Consider the following 16,521-nt stretch of genomic DNA (forward strand, 5'->3'; position numbering starts at 1 on the left):
CACATAGTGAGAGAAACGCTTTAAATTCAGATAAATCTAAATGCTAATACAGCAGGCGGCTACGGGACTTAAATGTGCTGAAAACGGTGCAGCAGCAGCAGCAAGATTGCAGTGCTCAGTGTTGATGCATGCAGAAGACGTGTTTATAAGGACCATCTTATGGTAGAGAGACCTTTACCATGAAAGCCTCAGCCCACACTGTCACTCTAACCAGACGCTTCTCATGAACCATTTGTACATATAGCTACGAAAAGTAATGCACTGTAATTTGTATGTACCCGGCTCACAGTCACCTTTTGTCGGCTAAACTCAACGGCCCCTGAAAGGACCATCACCTCAACGTGACCGGTACCTGGCTCACAGCAACCCTTTCTCGGCTAACTTTAACTGGTAAGACCGCTGAACCTAATTGTCATGTGACCCGTCGTCACGTGACCAGCCGGTGGTCGCCTGATTTCGTAGGATATCATACAAATTGTTGTGCATGAGTTTTTGTACGATATCATACAAACCTGTTCATGACAATGGGTTGCTCTAACCAGGCATTCGTGTTCCTTCCTTTCAGTGCTGTTTTTCCTCTATCTGCTGCCATTCTATTCATCTCCATGCTGGTATAACCCTCCCTCCCTCCCTCCCTCCCCACCCGCTTGACATTAAGGTGTGTGGGCTGATTCTATAGGAGTCCAGCTAGGTGTAACCTTTCTTCCCCGTGGCACCTCACTGGGATCCAGGGCTCTGGGCTCAGCGTGAACTCCTGAACTCTTCCCGAAAGAAAATCTCAAAAAAACGCAGCTGAGGAGAGGAGAGGACAGAGAGAGTGGGTGGGAAAGCGAAAGAGCGCTACTGGACAATTAGCCCCCCTAGGAGCATAGTAGGCGGCCTCCCCAAGCCAGAATACACTGTGATGGTTTCAGGGACTGGCAACCAGACAGGGAAACCAGAGCGAGGGAGATAGTATGTGTGTGTGTGTGTGTGTGTGTGTGTGTGTGTGTGTGTGTGTGTGTGTGTGTGTGTGTGTGTGTGTGTGTGTGTGTGTGTGTGTGTGTGTGTGTGTGTGTGTGTGCGTGTGTGTGTGTCGTAGTGATTTGCATTCACCCGCCCAGCGGTTGTTGTTACGAAATGAGACAGTACGTCAGGTGCCTGCAGGCGTCAATACGACCATTTCTATTATTCAGAGCTGATTAAGCGCTAGACCGTACAGCGGTGAATGCTTTTTAATGAGCTTTGAAATACAAGAGAGAAAGTTTGTCAGCTTTTTGTTTGTCTGAATCTGCCCAACGGGGGGGAAGGAGCCTATTTGCCGTGGTGATTTGATTAGTGCGCTGGTGTGTGAGGAGCAGGTTGCAACATATGTGAGTGGTGGTATTGAAGAAGTTTATGTGCTGGTGTGCAAATGACACGTGATAAAAGCATTCCTTTTATGTTTTGTATGTGAGTACAGCGTACATGCATGTATTATGCAAATGCATGTGTGTGAATATATGCATGCATGTGTGTGTGTGTTTGTTTGTGTGTAGTAGAGCTGCAAAGATGAATCGATTAGTTGTCAACTATTAAATTAATCGGCAACTATTTTGATAACCGATTAATCAGTTTAAGTAATTCTTTCTGGAAAAAAAGTAAAATCTCTGATTCCAGCTTCTTACGTAAATGTGAATATTTCAACAAGTCCTCCAAACCGTACAACAATATGATATATACCCACAGGAGCGTCTTCCGTCCTCACAGTACTTTGGTAGCAGTTTTGAACGTAAATATCGCGGTTTTAAACACGTCTTTAACGCTGTGAAACGGTCACAGTTTGGTTATGTTTAGGCACGAAACTACTTTAAGTTAAGTTAAGTTTAGAAAACTGTGACGCTGAAAGTAAAAAAAAAAACTTGCCGTTGACTTTTTAATTTCAAACTGGACGTGAATGTCGGTCCCCTGGGTGAAAGTCCTGAGTTGGTTTGAGCCATCCACCACCACAACCTGCCTCCTCAAAATTCCTGCTTTGCTCCCGTCATTAGTACTACAGCCACTATCATCTTGGGCTTCAGGAAGCAGTGATCAGCATTTTCACCATTTTCTGACATTTTATAGACCAAGAACTAATCAAATAATTGAGAAAATAATCGACAGATTAATCGACAATGAAAATAATCGTTAGATGGAGCCCTGGTATGTAGGAGTCTGTATATGTGTGCAGCAATTATATTCCGTATGTAACTATTCACCTAAAACAGTGTCAGTCTAAATGTGTGTGTGTGTGTGTGTGTGTGTGTGTGTGTGTGTGTGTGTGTGTGTGTGTGTGTGTCCGTCCCCTTGAGCGAGGCGGATCGACCTGTGACTACATGGGGATCATGGAGCAGCACACACACACTTATATAATAAATGTGCATTGATGATAGGTCAGAGCGCTATCCCAGCATCCCCCCAGGCCTGCACACGGGGCCGGCAGGTCGAAGCAGGGCACAGTGCACGTGGGTCTCGCCATTGCTCACTGCACTCATGTGTGCACATCAGACACAACATACGGCAGGCACAAGGGCGACCAGAGAGAAAAGGGAGAGGGAGCCCCAGATACACACTCACACACACACACACACACACACACGCACATAGACAGTTTGTCTGCTCGCACATCCTTAACCTGGTTAATGTCGGCTTTCTGAGCTAATCGTATTTCTTACATCTCAAGTAAACCAAAACCTAGTTTCCACAATCAGGTTAAAGGATTACGAGAGATCTGGGTAATGTAGCTCTCTCTCTCTCTCTCTCTCTCTCCACTCTCCACTCTCTCTCAACAAATGCCTTAGCCCAAAAAAACATTATTTTCATGCTCACGTTAACATTTTACTGTTCAGATGTCATTTTTTTAGGGGGAGGGGGGCTTTTTTCCCTTTATTTCAGAGTGACAGTTGATAGACAGGAAAGGTGGGAGAGAGAGATGGGGGAGGACACGCAGCAAAGGGCCGCAGGTCAGATTCGAACCGAGGCCGCTGCAAAGGCCTCAGCCTACATGGGGCGTGCGCTCTTACTGGGCGAGCCAGAGGTCTCCCCTGTTGAGATGTCATTTTACTGCACTGTTTTGGGGTTATTTTGTCCCAATCAATCACTAGTGACTGGCGTATCCGTCTCGTCAAAAATATTTGGGTCGACAAGGAAGCTAGAAACCCAAACGGTTGTCATTACGATGACAAAAATGGTCTGATTTAATTTAGTCAATTTGCAAAATTGTGAAAAATGATTGGGTAATCATTATCATTATATATATCTATATCAATATCAGTTAAATCAGGGATCAATTGTTGTTGAAGCTTTGTACTGAAAGGCACGTCCAATCCCCAAATGATTGGAGTGAGATCGGCCTCCATCAGGCATGCGTTTACGGCCACAGACCAAAGGCACAGATGGTCCCGCTGTCCGATGAACTGGACGTCAGTCTCTCTGGTTTCATCTTCCCGCCCGCGCCTCCTCTTCTATCACTTCTTGGGGTCTGAGCAGGTGTTTGGCCCCAAGTTAGAGTCCAAATCATATCCATTTCATCTGTAATCAGCTGGAGCCCCTGGCACTGATGGAAGAGATCAGAGCGCCGATCAAAGAATTATAAGCCGACCACGCCTGACCAGCCAACCATGACATGGACAAGGCAGGAGGGGGGCTCGGGGGGAGCAAGAGCTTCAGTAAGGATGAAAGGAGAGAAGATGGAGATTTGAAGGCCTGCAGAATCTCCCAGGGGAGAGACATGAAAGAGCGTGGTGCTGGAGGGAGGCAGCAGCGCGGGATGCAAAGATGTTACACTGCAAACTCTCGTGGGAGTTTCATTTTTTTGACGTTTCCATCAAGCGAAAGTAGGCTGCTTAAAGTCCAACGTGGGTGCTGCGTTCCGCTTCAGTTTCAGGTAATTAGGATGGGAGGGGAATTCCTGTCACCTTGTGCAAGGAAAGTCAGTGACATCAACTTGATGCTGTTGAACTGATCAATGCATTCTCGTGAACGGGTTCGTATGATATCGTACGACAAGTTATGAACACTAAAACGTACGATATCATACGAAAACTAGGAGGCTGCCAGCTGGTCACGTGACATCTGTTACAGGGCGCTAGTTGCTAGCTATTTAAGCTGCTACAGACCTTCGTGACGCGGCTACAGACCTACGTCACAGGTCACAGGTCGTATCAGCAGCAGTTAGTAAATATGTTCAGCCGCAACAGAGCTCTGTGACACCGGCTGTGGATGAAAGTATTTTGTTTTCCCCGGGAAGCAAACTCCGTTCCCCGGCTTGAAAGTCCTGTGTGTTAACGCCCGCCCGACCCACGCAGCAGTCTCTCACACAGCAGCAGTCAATGTGGTGCACACACACCAAAAAAAAGTGCAAATCAGACAAATTACATGACGAATTTCGTGGCTTTTTGAACATATGGTTCACGAGAACAGGCTGAAATGATTGATGCCCCGCTGCTGGTTAGTCATTAATTCTTTGCAAATAAGGAAAATCCTGCCCTCAGGTGCATGAAAATTGATGGGTGGCTCACATATTGATGGAGATACTTTTTTAAAGGGGTATTTCAAATGCTTACAGGTGCTGTAGGTAGGATTGTGAAGATCCAGGACTTAGCCAAAAAATTTGAACATCAACAACCTTTCAGTCCCTCCCCCCTTTCTGCTAAAGCCCAAAACGGTCTCCTTAGCCCCTCCCCCCCCCAAGGGAGAATGAATGCGTGTGCATGAGCAGTGATTGACACGCAGTTAGACCCCCCCCCCCCCATCCCTGATTGGTGCATCTGAACAGAGAGGATTTTTGCAAATTGCACTACAGGCTGTAGGTGGTGCCAGCTTTTTTATTTTTTATTACCTGCTTCATGTAGTTCTATTGGAACATAGGGTCAGTTTCAGCAAATATGACAGAAAGTCAGTTTTATAAGTCTTATCTACTGCACCTTTAACATCATGTTGGACGCTATGGCACGATCACACACACAAACTCTTTTGCATTCATCTTCTACATTCATACACACAGCTCACACGCTGCAAGAGGCTGATCAAACCCCTCTTTGATTGTCAGTCTTTCATCCGCAAACACACACACACACACACACAAAGCTCTTTAATGCGAGTTGGTCAACATAAACACTCAACACACCCATTTGGTCACAGCGATATTCACAGACATGCTAGTTAATGCTATCACTTAGATGCAGACTCATTCAGGCTTGATATTGCCTTAAACCGTGCATGCAAACTATCACACACTTAAACACACACCGTAACTGCTTTAAGTGTCCACCTGTGCCTTTGTACAAAGGCTCTCAGATGCTGAGTACAGTGTGATTGATGTATGCGTGTTTGCTTGTCAACGGAGTGTCCATATCTGCTCCATTAGCTTCACACTCTGAATAAAAGATCAGTTGTCTTCATCTTTCTGGTCATTTTATGGGAAAAAGCTTTTCGGTGCTATGTCGAGCTGTAAGGTTTTTGTTTCCCAGGCCTGTTGCACGCATGGCTCTGCAGCACTGTTTGAACAAGTGAGAAGATATAGCACGATGCTGAAGTCCTTGTTGACTTCACGTTCCACAAGTCATCAATTTTGCAGTGCTGTAACATGATATTTTTTCATTCCGATTTCATTTTCATTTTGCTCTGGACTTGAACCCCGGAACTTTGAAATCTGTTCTTTGATCCAACGTCACAAGGGGAGCCATTGTATATTTTGACAGTATTGTCATACAGAGCAACTTACAGCGTGTAAGCTCGGCTCCAAATCACCAAAACTGTTTTGGAGGAACCTCCCTGTTTATAAAGGCTGATTTTCTGATCAAAATGTTTCAGCTGTATAAAAAGCATTTCAATTTGTGAAATTATCATATGATACATCTTCTTCCAAGGCTGTCTGGTGGCTTCACAGACTCTCAGATAACATTTTGAACCACCAGAATACTAAATGAACTCGGGATACAAATTAACACTTGGCAATGAATCCTTCTGTGTGGAAAATGTATCACGCTTTGAACTATTTATCTGTAAGAGCTCTCTTTGAAAGTTCAAAAAGCTGAACCGTGGCACCAAATGAACGGTTTCTCCTCAAGGACCCACTTTTTTCTATTTAAGCGACATCCACTTCCTGTGTGATGGAGATTCCTCCCTAGTCAAAGGTAGGAAATGACCATCACGCTATCAAGTCATTTTTGTCTATTGTTTAGTCCTAAAAGTGAAAAAACAGTGCAGTGAGACATAACCTCCGCCAAAGCGGTTTTGTTTTCGGTTAGGTTTATTTGTCTGTCTAACTAATTTTCATGAAACTTAGTGGAAGGATGTAGAGGATAGGCCAAGGAAGAACCCATTCCCTTTTTGAACTTTCATTAATATTACAAGATTGGGCATGGCCTTGGTAGAAGTCTGCGTTCTTTAAGTGCCCCTCTAGTTTAAACATGTTTTCAGTAACAATTTCCTCAAATTGAGTGCCATTTTCTGTATTCTAATGCCATGTGCTGAATTTATTTGTTGTTTCAAGATACTGGCACTCATTTCCAGAATGTTCTTGAAACAATTTGATTTGTAATTAATTAAAAATTAAATTACTTTTCTGCACTGGCAGATGTTTTCCCCTGTACTAGCAAAAGTCTACAGCCAGCCTTGCTAGCAATTCTGTGAGGCTGCACTTAGAGGTGCTTTGAGCTAAACGCTAACATCAGCATGCTAGCATGCTCATTGAGTTTCACCAGCTTAGTTTAGCGTGTTAGTATGCTAATATATAGCCTACTAATTAGCACTAAACACAAACTAACTAACTAGTTTGAACATGTTTTTAATAACAATTTTCTTCAATTGAGTTGATTTTCTGTATGCTAATGCCATGTGCTGCGTTTTTCTGTATTGTTTCAAAATACTGGCACTCATTTCCGGAATGTTCTTGAAACAAGGTGATTTGTAATGAGACCAGGTTCAAATTATTTTTCTGCACTGGCAGATGTTTTCACCTGTAGGCCTACTAGCAAAAGTCTACAGCCAGCCGTGCTAGCAGCTCTGTGAGGCTGCACTTACAGGTGCTTTGAGCTAAATGCTAACATCAGCATGCTAACATGCTCGCTGACAATGCTAACATGCAGAGTTTAGCAGGTTCACCAGCTTAGTTTAGCGTGTTAGTATGCTAATATATACTCATTAGCACTAAACACAAACTACAGCCAAGGCTGATGGGAATGCCATTTGTTCTGCAGGTTATGTTATGTGGTCATAAACCAAAGTATTGGACAAATAAAAAGTTTGACGTGATGATGGCGCTAGGGGAAAAAATCAGGGAATCACCAAAATCATCACAATTCATTCTGAGTGGGACATGGATATCTGTATCAAATATCCATAAGTCCATCTAATAGTTTTTTTTAGGTATTTTCACTATAAACTACAAATGTCAAAGGTCAGTAGGATTTATACTCTGGGGACCCTAAACTCCTGCACAACATTTCATGGCAATTGATCCTATAGTTGTTGAGACATTTTTCTAGTAATTACTTCTAGTCCTTTTATATCATACTTCATTCTAGAGAGTTAGTCTTGGTTGTAAAACTGAGATTCATTGTCAGGCAATGCTGTAATTGCTGTTTCAGACGCTTCCAGCATTATACATTTGTTGGGACATTCCTTTTTCAGAATTTTTCAAATAAACCAATGTAGAAACCTGGCTATCGGCAGCCTCAGAAACCCATACATGTCCAACCATGTATGCACCAGTGCTGCTCCAACCTCCCACTATGATGATTACAAAGTGAGGGGAGCACGGCATAAAAGTCCTGGAGCCGCTCTCATCACCACCGTCCACGAGGTGTGAAATCGTTTGATCCAGTTTGTTCTACTTAGGTGAAACAGCTTCTGTGTGTGTGTGTGTTAGAGTTTGCACTTATTTGTGTATGTGTTCAAATGCTCCTGGAGCAATAAAAGGTGGAGGGAAAGGGGGGGTTGCAGGAAGGAAGGAAGGAAGGAAGAGAGCTGACGGTAGCTGTGTTTGTTTTGCAGGGAAGGGAGAGGGGAGGTGTAGGGTGGGAGAAGTTCTTTAGTCAGTCCCGTCCGTACGTGTGTGTGTTTGTTTTTATAGTGGCAGTTATGGGTCAAAGAACATTAAGTCTGTTCCAGTGTGAAAGACAGAGTGGAGCGCGGTGGGTGACGCGCCCTGGCTCGCTGACCCACAAAAGGGTCAGAGGTCGGGGTTAAAAGTCAAACAATGCCTGGAAGGACTAGCAATCAGCTGGGACTGCACCAGAGGTCAGTGTGTGTGTGTGTGTGTGTGTGTGTGTGTGTGTGTGTGTGTGTGTGTGTGTGTGTGTGTCAACATGTGAGGAAGGGTAGGAAAAGGCTGCCAGGAAAGGAGGGTTGTGCAAAAGGAAGGGCAGTAAGAGGACAGCGGAAAGCAGAGACACAGAGCGATGGAGAAAAGAGGACAGACAGATGGGGGTTGAAAACGTTCTTGTCTTCCTTTCTTCCCCGACATCCGTTCACTTCGAAGAAACAACCCTGGTTTGCTTCTCCCTATGGGCACTCGTCTTACCTCCCAATACAGTCGGACAAGAATACACACACACACACTGAACACACACAAGCACGCGTTCAGGCCCCACGACAACAACAAAAAACGCCCACATACGTGCTCAACAAGCCAATCAGAACATGTGGCCTATTTCTCCCTATGTTTTAATGAGCTCTCCATTGTGGAGTGCTGACTGATAGCATTAGGCTGCCGCATCTCACCTCATTAGCTAAACCAGGCTCAACAACAACGCCAGCAGCTAAAAGATGATTTGATACCGCCTGCAGAGTCATGCAACGCCGCAGGACCTTAAAGAGGCCGCGGCAAGAGGCTGAGTAAGTGAGTTAATTTGGTCATCAGGGGGAGAGCGAGGCTGAATCTCGCTCCTTACGACACAACCAGGGATCATAATGCACCAGCTTGATCGAAAACGAAGACGAAAAATACATCATAGAGTGACTTCAGCCGTCTCCCCCGGCGTTCATAAAGTTCCCGACGCAGCCGCGGCTTGCAGATTCACGGGGCAGTTTCAGCAGCACGGTGGAAAGAAATGAAGAAGGCAACAACGCTGAATAGAAAAGAAAATTGCATCTAGCTAATCTGTTCTTAGTTGATTGTTATTGCTCTGTGGTGAATGGCGCAATCTCCAATATTGGCACTGCATGGAATCCCTGAGCTACATGCTATTATAGCAGCTCAATGAGTCACACTGAACTGAGGACTGTTTTTAAAAGGCTTTGTACAATTCCAATTTATTGTGGTAATGCTACTTTTACTTTAAAGTAAAGGATGATGTACTTTTATTTTAATTTTTTTTAATAAATTTTTTATTCCCAAATAGTATATACAATATACAAACAAAAGTGCCAAGTAGACTTAACACAATAAAATACTAAAAACAAGAACAAGATTCCACCACTGCTTATGAGCCACAGTGGCTCATGGGTTTGTTTATAGTGATATCTTTTTGACATATTTCAGTAGGAATTTATTATGCAAAATTGCATTTCTCATTGTTCTACTACGATGGCATTGAGCTGTTCATTATCAGACATTTCTCCAGCCAGACATTCTAATCCCACTTTTATTGTGTGACACATTAAAGAATCTGTGGGAAAAGTATGTGGTAATCAGCGTTGCCCACAGAAATGCTCCTCGCGTGCATTGCCAATAACTTGCTTCACCTGGTCCCTGCTTGGACAATATCCACCGTGCACGGCTTCTAATGTTAAACCAGAGAATGTCTCTCTCTCTCTCTCTCTCTCTCCCTCTCTCTCTCTCTCTCTTTCCCTCTCAATTCAATTTTCAATTTTTCAATTTCAGTTGGCTTTATTGGCATGACAAAATCAATACATCTGTGTTGCCTAAGACAAGCATAAGAACAAACAGACATATAAACAACAACAAGGTGTAAATACATCTGATATAATAACACAAGCAAACAGGATAATTATGATATAATTGCAGATAATGAACAAATTATGTGCATGTCCCTCAAAGGGTACGTTGAAACAATAATATAAAAAAGAAGAAAGAAAAAAAACACCAAAAAAATGAATAATAATTATGATAATATATACAATTCTCTAATTATTTTTGCCTGATATTGTGGCAGGAGAAGAAATATTTAGCTGCTAGCCATGCCGTGCTTTTATCTTCCCCTATCTCTCTCTCTCTCTCTCTTTTTTCTCTCTCTCTCCCTGTGTTTCTCTGCAGAGCCCTCTGAACCAGCTACATGAGCAGTAGAGCGAGGGGAGATTGTTCCGTTATGTTTTTAATCCTCATTTCAAACATGAGAATGACGTGCGTCCACATGAAGCATTGGGGAAATAAAACTAAAAGCCGTGCCAAACTGAAAATAACAACAACGGAACAAATCCAATGCAAATATAAATAAATGAAGTGGAGAAGTAGCATATGACAATAAGTTCACACTAAAAACATGATACAAGATATTGCATACATTGATTGTTTCTCATAGCTTCTTTGTTTTGTGAGGAAGAAACCGTTGAGTACAGTATAGTTCCATTTCCTTCATACATATAAAGAATTCATTTTCTTTTTAAATAGTACATTTATGAATGTGGAATTTGACGAGAAGTAATCTAAGGTTAATAATGACACTGTAATCATAGCAACCAAAAGCAATATTTCTATAGTAACAAGCTAAATCTGTCCACAGCTCATATGTAAACATAGACCAAAATAAATAGGAGCGAGTTTCAGGGTGTTATTCACAGAAAGAGCAATTTACATCCATGCCCCTCTTTGGATGGATTTGAAAATCCCCCCAAAAAAATCAACTTTTAGTTTGACGCTTTGGTTAGTGACAAAAAGTTGTGCTCTGTCAGCGGAGGAGAGGAAAGAGAGGGAGACGGACTCGAAGAAAAGCGGAGAAAGGCAGCAAACAGAGGAAGAGGAAATGACAGTGAAGGGTTTTTTAAGCTTTCCCTCAGCAGAAGCCTTGTATCCGCTGCTTTGCCATCGTCTTCCTCCTCATCTTCCCCTGCGGTGTTTACACACTGCCTCTTCACTTAATCCGGCCTTCAGGATGCCCACTTCACTCGCTTAGCTTTCAGCACAGAGACAGAAGGATGGATGTTGAGGGAGAAGAAGAAGAAGAAACAGCTAAAAACCTCCTGCAAAGTCTCCAGATGTGTTTTTTTTTCTCTTCTTTTCTTACTCCATAACTCGCCCACCGATTCTCTCATCCTTTCAACCCTTCATCCCTCCCTCACTCCTTCCATCGCCAACCTCTCTATCTCAATCTGGGCTCACTCAAGCGTTGGCTGCCGAGGCCTCCAGCATCGATCCAATAAAGCCGGTAGCCGCCACTGCTAGGCTTGAAGAGCTTTCACCCTAACCCAGCGTTTAATCACGCTCATTTAACAGCACGTCGCTATGATCTGATCTCGGGGTGGAGGGTGGCTCTTCTCATTTTCCTCTCAAAAGTGTAATCAATAACAGTCACTGTGGTTGGACATGGGCACACACACACACAAACACGCACGCACTCACGCACACATGTGCAAACACACACACATCTCAATTACCTCTCCTGCCAATCCACCATATATGCCAAATCTTCTTTTTTTTCTTTTTATGCCAGCACTGGAATGTAATATTCACATGTGGGAATAGATTAGGAAGAGAGAGTAGGAGGGATGGGATGCGCTACATGTACAGAGGTATTTTCTTTTTGTGCTGGGTTAAAGTAAATATAGTTGACATTTTTGTTGCCCAGAGTCAGTGGGTTGCCTTCTCCAACGAGCATGCATCATCAAAGGCGCCATTTCACTCGCTGATACGCAGCGCAGAAAGCTTACAGAAGGCGTGTGTGCGTTTCTGCGCGTGAGCGGACCTTCGCATTTCAACTCTTATGAGGATATGTGCTCCTCATCAGAATACAAACATTAAGAAAGACTCATCATTTTTCATATCTGCAGCGGTGAAGTTAAAGTTCAGTAATTGGTTTAGTATTAAGGTGAGAGTAATTGGACTTGGTTTAGATTATGATCAGTGAGTTGGAGATGCAGTGGGTTTATTAGAGGTCACCTTTAAATGAAATGGTCAGCTCACCCAAATTACTTCTAAAAGAAAACATATTTTTTATTTTTATTTTTCACCATTCCCAGTGGTATCTCGCCATGCAGATGGTTTGGGTTTTTACGTGCTGAGATTTAAAATCTCTAGGATTTCTGCTGCCATTTGATTACAATAGAAGTGGGAGGATTTTAGCTTGTGGCACTCACAGCATTTAAAAATGACATTTAAATGTAACAGTGACATCTCTTTGCAGACAGTGTCTCGTGCAGGTACTCGAAAAAATCTGATTGGAACTACTTTTTACCGAGAGAGAAAAAGGTCTCTATGTGAAAACCATGGACACAATGTTTTGTAGATTAGGTCTACTTCAAACAAAGTGCTTATCAGGTTATGGAACACTATCTACAAACACAATTTCAGATGGCATAATAATGTGAGGTGGCTTCTGACTGATTTTTTGTAACCTTTAGAAAACAGACAATCTGATAACATACTGAATACATACATGAATGCCTTCGAGGATAGAGTGTGGTCCGAATTAGTGCTAATACTTGTCAACTAAGACATGCAAAAGACTCGGGCATGCAGCCAGGAGGAGGTTATGACGGGAGGCTTGTCGCCCCGCTTTTGAGTGTGGTCATTTGAAATAGATCCAAACACTTTGGTCATAAAATGAAGTCAAATCAAAGGAAAACAGAAACACCTATTCTGAGATAGCAGTATTAATTTTGAAAGGAAATGATGATATATACATACAGTATATACTCTCTCTCTCTCTATATATATATATATATATATATATATACAGTATATTCCAAGTGGAAAGAGAAAAGCAATGGCCCTAATACAGAGCTGTGGGGTAAAACCCGATAAAAAATTGTTGTAAAAAATGGAGAGATTAGAAAAGGGACTTGTAATATTGTTAAGTGGTTTTATGTTTATGATCTCAGGAACAAAACAATCAAATAAACAAAGCCTTTACCCAGTGTTCATGTACTGTATACTCACGACTGACACTCACACGTTATATCGTCTATATCCACGACATTCCACTTCCGGGAAATTCTACCGGATGCATGTCTTTTTGCCGATGTCCGGTTCCTTACGCTTTCTTTGTGTTGGGATTTTAAAGGGTAGGTTAGGGTAAATCCAGACAGCTAGCTAGACTATCTGTCCAATCAGAGTTTTCTGTTGCACGACCAAAACAACCTTTGAACGTACACATGTTCCACCAAAACTAGTTCCTTCCCGAGGCTGTTTCGCAGCGGCTCCTTGCGGTGCTTAGCGCCGCCCATGACGATTGTGATTGGTTTAAAGAAATGCCAATGAACCAGAGCACGTTTCTCTCCCATTCCGGAATGCTGTGTGGACTAGCCAGACCCTCCTCCGAAGCGCTGTGGAGGAAGGTCTGGCAATGCGTGACTAGTTGTTGTTCTAGTGTCTAGTGTATTCTACAATATGTCGCAGCCTTTTGCAATGTGTATATTATATATATAAGTTGATTTTGTGATGACAATAAAAAAAAGGATATATGGCAGCCCTATCCCCTGCATTGTATAGGTTGTGTATAGCAGCAGAAATTTTAGAGACAGATATCTCATAACTTGGGCAGATAAAACCATCCGCATGACTAGATATCACTTGAGGTAAGTGAGAAACTGTTTTTCTTAATGTGGGTGAATTTTCAAACAGGTAGGCCAATCAGTGTAGATTTTTTTAATGAATACGACCGTCCAATAACACTTTTATAACACACTTTTTTTGGAAAAACAAGCAGAACATGTAATTTCTTTTTGAACTTGGCATCATTGATTGTGGTTTATCAGCACAGGTGGCTGCAGCAAATCCAACATTATTGAAAAAAAGTTATTTTCACACTTCAACACTCTACTGATAAAAATAAATGAATGTAATCTAAGGCTGTTCACGGTTAAACTTAACATGTTGCACCTTGAATTAATGCGTTTCTGCCGCTAATTGATGTCACTGAGTTCACACAATAAGTAACGATGTGACATACGGTAAAAGTTAATGGGCTGGCAGGTCCTCGCAAGCATACAAAAACTTGAGAGTGTGTCATTGTAAGCGTGTAAGTACTATTTTTATGTAAAATTCCTCCTCTGGCGCTGTGCGTCAGTCTCGGTAGCAGCAGCAGCAGCAGCAGCAGTAGTGTAACAAGTCAATCATCCTGTGCTGTTATTGGACTGTAATGTCGCTCTGTAGCCGCACACTTGACATGTTCATTAGGTATAAACCAATTCATTTACAACACAGTGCTATTGGATTGTCCTTGCCTTGACATTCATTTCTCAACACTTTGTTTGATGCGTTGCCAGCGCCAATTACCTTTGATAACTCAGCCCTAGTTTAATATACTGCTGCTGAATTGGCTTGACAAGACAAGCTATTTCTGAGTGGCGATAGCTGGATTATCGCTCAGAGTGAGGGAAGGATAAACTCCCTCCGCCAAAAGTCATTAATAAAATGTTTTTTTGTTGTGTAAAAATGTGCAAGTTGTAAATACTGTTCTGGAAAGAATGGATTCTGATAAACAACCGAGCCAATAAAGGAAGTGAATTGCTGCTTCCAGCTGATGCGTTGGTTTTTCTTTCTCTCGGCAGGCTGCCAGGAGCCGGGCTGCTCTATCCAGTTCCTCTGATCAACTGATTGATCCCTCGATCCATCACGCCAACGCCAGTTCCCGACGAATGGGAGCTGACATGGGAGCCATGGGCGGGACCAAGGTCTTGCTCCTGGTGTTTCTGGTTGGATGGGAGAAGTCGCTGGGTCTCAACTGGAACCCCATCCCACGCAAGACTGTTCGGTACCGAGGTGAGTGAGCGGTGTATTTCCAGCTGATAGAGGAGTTCGACCTCAGGGGCCACTGAAACTTTCCAGAGAGAGCCAGACTGAGAATTAGGTAGTGGCTCCTTAAAGTCACAATATAATGAAAAATACATTTCCCCTGTGTCCATGTGTTAATTTGACTCCTGTTACATGCTAACCATTTTTCTATCAAAATCTATCTCTTTTCTTTTCCTAAAAATGTAAAAAAAACTTTTTAATGACGCATCCTGAACTTGCGGCTAGCAAAGTAGCTAGCAAACTGGTATCTTCACACAGACAGTTCGTGGATATTGCTCTGCTAGCTACCTACGAGCTAACGGTTAAGTTAGGGCGAAGTAAAAATACTCAAAAATGATTTTGTTAACATGTATTTAGGCATATATCAAGAGATAGTTGAACGGTTAACACAGGGACACACAATCAGAAGTAGAATTCTTTTATTTCGCTGTGTCTTTAAAGACCTGTTCACAGTGGTAAAAAGCTTGGTTACGTAGTGACTACACGCAGGGCTAGTTGGTGAACTACCATAGCTGGCTAGCTAGCACGGCAGCCAGCTGGAAATACGGTAGCACTCTTAGGTCTCTGAGCTTCTTTCTATTTTCTCCAAACTTTGCCATTGCTGGGCTCACTAACTGTCACATACAAGCAAGCTGGGTCGCTAACAGGAAAAATGTTCACACGGTTTATTTAGTGAATTTATACCATTGCCTCAGGGGCGATTCTAGGATCATCTTTCTAGGATCACCTTTAGGGGGGCTCAGCCCCTAATGAGAATGTGACACGGATACACTGCCTTGCAAAAGTGTTAACCCCCCCAAATCAGTAATTTCATTAACTGATAATCTCTGAGCTAGCTACTGAACAAAGTCAGCTAATTCTTCACTATTATCACTGTGATGGAACTAAACCTGAACCTTGATAAGTCACAGTAATAACGACCAATTTGACACAATGTTCTAACATTTAGCAATTTTAGTTGCTTACCTTCCAATTTGGGTTCTGATCTGCGCCATGAAATGACCAACTTCTTCTCTGGGGACTACCAACGTTAAACTTCACAACCGTCTCCTGCTCTCCCTCTGACAGATTAGACCGAGACTCAGCCAAAGGCGGGAGTCTGGCACAACCTCCTCCGATTGGCCAACACTGTTAACCCTTTCCTTTACTTAGTTACAGGTGCATAGCATCGGTGACAGCATCACATGATATTAAACCTGTTTTAAACCCTTTGAACCTGTAATTGTTTGTCCTCTGTCACTAACAGACAAGTTCGCAAACTCTCACTTGAAGCACCAAAATTCAGGTTGAGCCCCCCTAAAAAGGGTCTAAAATCGCCCATGCATAGACTTCTATCTCCTTACAGTCCGACTATCTGTCACAAACTATTCCCTTTTTTGTGGATCAGCTTGTAGTCCGACAGACGGGTGGTAAATAAAACACAGCAACTGGCTTACGTAGCTTCTATCTGTTCTCTGTTGTCTAAAAGATCAGTACTATCAATACGGCTTGCTATTGGTGAACGTCCAGATTTACATACACTAAAGTTGAACCAGACACAAAACATTTACTTTCCTGCCTTCGACCAAATGCACGGAGGCCAGATCTCAAGATGGATTTTGGTAGAA

At 42.8% G+C, this 16,521-nt stretch overlaps 1 protein-coding gene and 1 long non-coding RNA gene across 4 annotated transcripts in view; one reads left to right on the forward strand and one right to left on the reverse strand.

The window, feature by feature from the left end:
• Positions 1–16,521, forward strand: part of sema4c (sema domain, immunoglobulin domain (Ig), transmembrane domain (TM) and short cytoplasmic domain, (semaphorin) 4C) — a 118,885-nt gene that overhangs the window by 39,251 nt on the left and 63,113 nt on the right. For all 3 annotated transcript variants that reach the window (XM_028577595.1, XM_028577597.1, XM_028577596.1), the window contains one exon: positions 14,671–14,881. In XM_028577595.1, coding sequence (XP_028433396.1) covers positions 14,758–14,881 — 124 coding nt within the window. In that variant the 5' untranslated portion in view covers positions 14,671–14,757. The remainder of the gene's footprint in view (positions 1–14,670; positions 14,882–16,521) is intronic.
• LOC114555296 (uncharacterized) overlaps positions 13,751–16,521 on the reverse strand; it is a 3,218-nt gene continuing 447 nt past the window's right edge. The window contains exon 2 of the long non-coding RNA XR_003692555.1: positions 13,751–14,939. This is a non-coding gene — a long non-coding RNA (uncharacterized LOC114555296). The remainder of the gene's footprint in view (positions 14,940–16,521) is intronic.

The sequence above is a fragment of the Perca flavescens genome, chromosome 5 (assembly GCF_004354835.1).
Source record: "Perca flavescens isolate YP-PL-M2 chromosome 5, PFLA_1.0, whole genome shotgun sequence".
Lineage (NCBI taxonomy): Eukaryota > Metazoa > Chordata > Actinopteri > Perciformes > Percidae > Perca > Perca flavescens.